We start from the raw sequence: 4,347 nt of genomic DNA on the forward strand, positions 1-4,347 counted from the left end.
CGACGATGATGGTGGTGATGATGAAGACTATGACGACGACGACGACGACGACGACGACGATGATGATGATGCAGAGGAAATAAGCAATGCTTTTAATGGCGATCACACTGTGGGCGATGAACTTACTGACAGGGATAATGTGAACGTTCAGGGTTTGATGAGTAAAGGCAATTTGATAGAAAACAATTATAAATTAAACAACAGCGTTCACAATAGCTTAGAAAATGCTGATGATAATTATAATGACGACGGTGATGATGACGATGATGATGGCGATGACTATGACAATCAAGAAAATGAAAGTGGTGATTATAATGAATATGATGAAAATGATGATGAAGATGAAGAATATGGTAATGAAGATGATGAAGATGAAGACGATGACAACGATGATGATGATAGTTTGACAAACGAGGCTGACAATTATTATAATGATAATGATGATGATGATGATGATGACGAGGAATATGATGATTATAACGAAGATGACGAGGAAGAAGCGAGCAACGTTCTCCAAAATGGAGAGGGAGCAGAAACGACCACAGACTCCGAGACAAAGAGCCCGAGCACCCTCGGCGGTCCTATTTTGGGCGTCATTCCAGACCCTCCGCCCTCACCTGAGGGTCAGAGAATGCAGAGGACCCTCCTCACGAACTCGGAGGCTCCCGGCGCAGTAGCCTCCTCCGGCGGGGAGGTCCTACGCCGATCGAGGAGACAAGCCGAAGGCTCCACGTCCTACGACTACTCGGGAAATTACTATTCCGGCGACTACCCGTACACCGACTACCAATATGCCTCCGGGGATTATGCCAGCGGCGATTATGGCTCTGGAAATATAGGATCCGGGACTGGGCAACAACAGACGGGCGGCTCGGGCAACGGGGACACAAATTACCAATACGAATCGGGCAGCGGAGATCCGGGTACTACAGTCACAGATCCTGGGACAACTAAGACACCTGGCGGACAACAAGGGGGAGGCGGAACCAGCACCATCACTACGAAAAGGCCTACCGTTACGACTGCATCGCCGGCGGTCACGACGAAACCAACAAGTGCCTCTCCATCTCCAGCAACTAGTGTTACAAAGAGTCCTACTGTTGTAACTTCCCCCTCTACCACTACCCAGACTACGACAGCAGTCAAACCGACGGGGGTGTCGACTGTAACCTACCCGAGTATCAATGGCGGCATTGTGAATGTGCCCATCACTTTTCCCCCTGGGTACACGACCCTCAGACCACCGACGACAGGTTCGGGCGGCGGCGGGTCAAACGTGGTAGGAGTGAACTCAGGTCTTCCTCCAGGAGGAATTCCTAATGGGATTACCATCAAGACTGGACCGAATGGAGAAGTTTACATAGAGGTAGGCTACCCTGACTCTCTCTCTCTCTCTCTCTCTCTCTCTCTCTCTCTCTGAGTTGATTCTATCGTCAACGTCGAAGAAGAAGGAACAAATAGGAACAAATGTTAAAAACCAAACATCATCACTGAACAAGTTCTTGGTTTTTCTCATTTTAGAGTTTGATTTATTTATTTTTGCAAGGTATGAGTTTAATCATTCGTAAAATTTTCTTAGAACGGCTTTCAGGCTTTTGTTGTTTGATTAATATGGTTGGTGTTCCTCAAATCACTGGCAGTGATTTTAAACGTAAAAGGCACAAACGAATTTATAATACGATATCGGTCCCACTGTTACTCAGAGGCCATTTTGTGATTTTTTTAGTCTAGTTTATCTAAAATATATTCAAATTATGTAACTAAATTACTACTGAATATAAAGCACAAAATACGAAACAAAACCTCAAAACGATATGATGAATATACTCAGATGTTCCTTTATTTGCCTGCCTTTAATGTTGACATTGAAACAAAGGAACCGATTCCTCAGTCCACTTCCTCCCCACTCATACTTTTCTGATGGCTCAAACATCCCTATTTTTCTTTCGTTTACACTCCTATCATTTTCGGTTGTTTGCTCTCGATCTGCTCCTTTTGAATGAATGAACTCTGACCTTATTTGTTTTTTGAAATATGGTAATGAACTTGTTACCTCTATCATATAGTTTAAACTTCTCAATTTGTCCCAAATGTTGCATGGAGCAACAGATGAAAATACAAGATTTAAGCCAGCTACTCAGTGATCTCACTGAAACCCACAAAGCTCTCATTTTGACTGATCACCGTCACATTACTTTCAGATTCCTCGCGGCCTAAAATGGAGAGACATCAAGAACAGCATCAAGAACAAGACTGCGCGGAAAATGTGGCGTCAAATTTTCAAATCTGCCAAAGCCCTCCAGAAGCAACAGAAACCGCAGGGCGGTGCCCCCATCAGCGTCGATGCTGTCCAGGACCCGAACGCCTTCCAGCTGCCCTCTGATGTCAGTCTGCTGGCCGTCCAGAGCGCCATTCCATCCATGAATAAGCGCGAACTTAGGAACCTGAGGAGTAAGCTGATCGGCCTCAGAATCCAGGCCACGCGCAGTTTGACTAACACTCTGCTGCGGGTTCCAGGCGGCGGCGTGACTACAGCTCCGTCGGGAGTGACGGTGGTGACATCCTACGACGGATCGCAGCTGATCAACATTCCAGACACGGTGAAATGGGGTTACGCCCTAGGCACGCTGTCCTCGGAGACGGAGAAGAACATCTGGAGGCAGATATTCGCCGCCCGGAAGGTCAGTAAGCAGGCCAAGGATGCCAAGTTGTACGAGATCCGAGAGAGCATCAGGGTTGTCAACGAACGGCTATACGCACTGAACGGCCTACGGGGAATCAGGAGACCAGGGAAGAAAGGGAGGAGGAAGAAGAACAAGAGACTCAAAAGGAAGAGGAAAAAGAAGCGGAAGAAAAATATGAAACTCTTCCCCAAGAAGAAGAGAAATAGGAACATGAAGAATTTGGGAATGAACAAACAAGGTTCCAAAAAGAAAAATGGTAAAAAAGGAAATATGAAAAACATGAGGGGAAAAAGGGGCAAGAAAAAGAAAAAGAAGAAAGGGAACAAGGCGAAAAAGAATAAGAAGAAACGCAAAATGAAGAAGGCCAAGAAGAAAAAGAGGAAAAACAATAAAGGAAAAAATGAATTAGACATATTCACAGGTTTAAGACTATCCTCCCCGAGTAAAGTTCAAGGAGAAAGCAAAAGTGTCAAGAAGATTCTGAAGAAGGAGAAGAACAATAAAGCAAAAAAGAAAAAGAAAATGAAGAAAAAATTGAGGAAAAAGAAGAAAAAGGCGCTGAAAGGGGAAAACAAGAAAATGAAGAAGAAACAAGAGAGCGGTTTCCTTCAGCTGGATACCACAGCGACGAAGAAGACGAAGAAGAATAAGAAGAAGAAAAAGAGAAAGAAAAATAAGAAGAATAAGAAAAATAAGAATAATGAGATGTTAGACAGCAATTTCGGCGGCCTAAACCAGAATAATTTCCTTGAAACCTCAGTAGACAAACAAAAAAAGAATAAAAATAAAAAGAGAAATAAAAACAAAAACAAAAACAAAAAGAATAATAAAAAAGGAAAGAACAAGAAAAACAACAAGAATCAAGTTGATTTCTTTTTCTAGTAGAAGTAAGAATTAGTGATTGATCGACCAACAGCATACTTAATTCTGAGTTGGGTGGTCCAGGACCAGAAGGCATAGGAGACTTATCGCCTTTCTGGAATTTTTTTATGTAGATGCTCCATTTTGTTTGTTATTAGGAATTTTGATGGGAAGTGTAGTATGAAGCCTTATAAATTTAAAGTATAAAAAACACACACACACATACACACACACATATACAAAAGCTCTTGGTACCTGTTTCTTCATTTTGAACTTTCTGTTAAATTTTTCTTTTCATTTGATATGATCATCCATTTTGTGTATACATATACACACCACACACGCACACACACATGCACATACACACACATTTATATATATATATATATATATATATATATATATATATATATAATATATATATATATATATATATATATATATATATATATATATATATATATATATATATATGGGTGATACAGAAACACTAGACGTTAAGGTCGGGATCGCAAATCGAATTATGCTAATTTATGACTTGATCATTTATGATGAAGTTTGCAGACTGAAACGTCAACCTACTGGTAAAAGACATTTATATAAAAAAAAAAGTAGTTTCAGATACGCACCGGTGTGCTTCTACTACACTAATTTGTCAGTGGTTATTAATCACGTAACTCCCATTTCAAGACGGGACCCCTCCGTTTAATTTCAGTTCAGTAACTTCAAGTGTGGCCAAGTATATGCTTAAACTGTCTTGTCATTCATTTTAGATAGAAAATTGTTCCTTCGTGTACACAGC

General features: G+C 41.4%; 1 protein-coding gene across 1 annotated transcript in view; it reads left to right on the top strand.

The window, feature by feature from the left end:
* Positions 1-3,913, top strand: part of LOC135214798 (uncharacterized) — an 11,889-nt gene extending 7,976 nt beyond the window's left edge. Inside the window, exons 3-4 of the mRNA XM_064249160.1 lie at positions 1-1,366; positions 2,202-3,913. The exon at positions 1-1,366 is cut by the window's left edge and continues 659 nt beyond it. Coding sequence (XP_064105230.1) covers positions 1-1,366; positions 2,202-3,566 — 2,731 coding nt within the window. The 3' untranslated portion in view covers positions 3,567-3,913. The remainder of the gene's footprint in view (positions 1,367-2,201) is intronic.
* Positions 3,914-4,347: the final 434 nt, after the last annotated feature.

Source organism: Macrobrachium nipponense, chromosome 46 (assembly GCF_015104395.2).
Source record: "Macrobrachium nipponense isolate FS-2020 chromosome 46, ASM1510439v2, whole genome shotgun sequence".
Lineage (NCBI taxonomy): Eukaryota > Metazoa > Arthropoda > Malacostraca > Decapoda > Palaemonidae > Macrobrachium > Macrobrachium nipponense.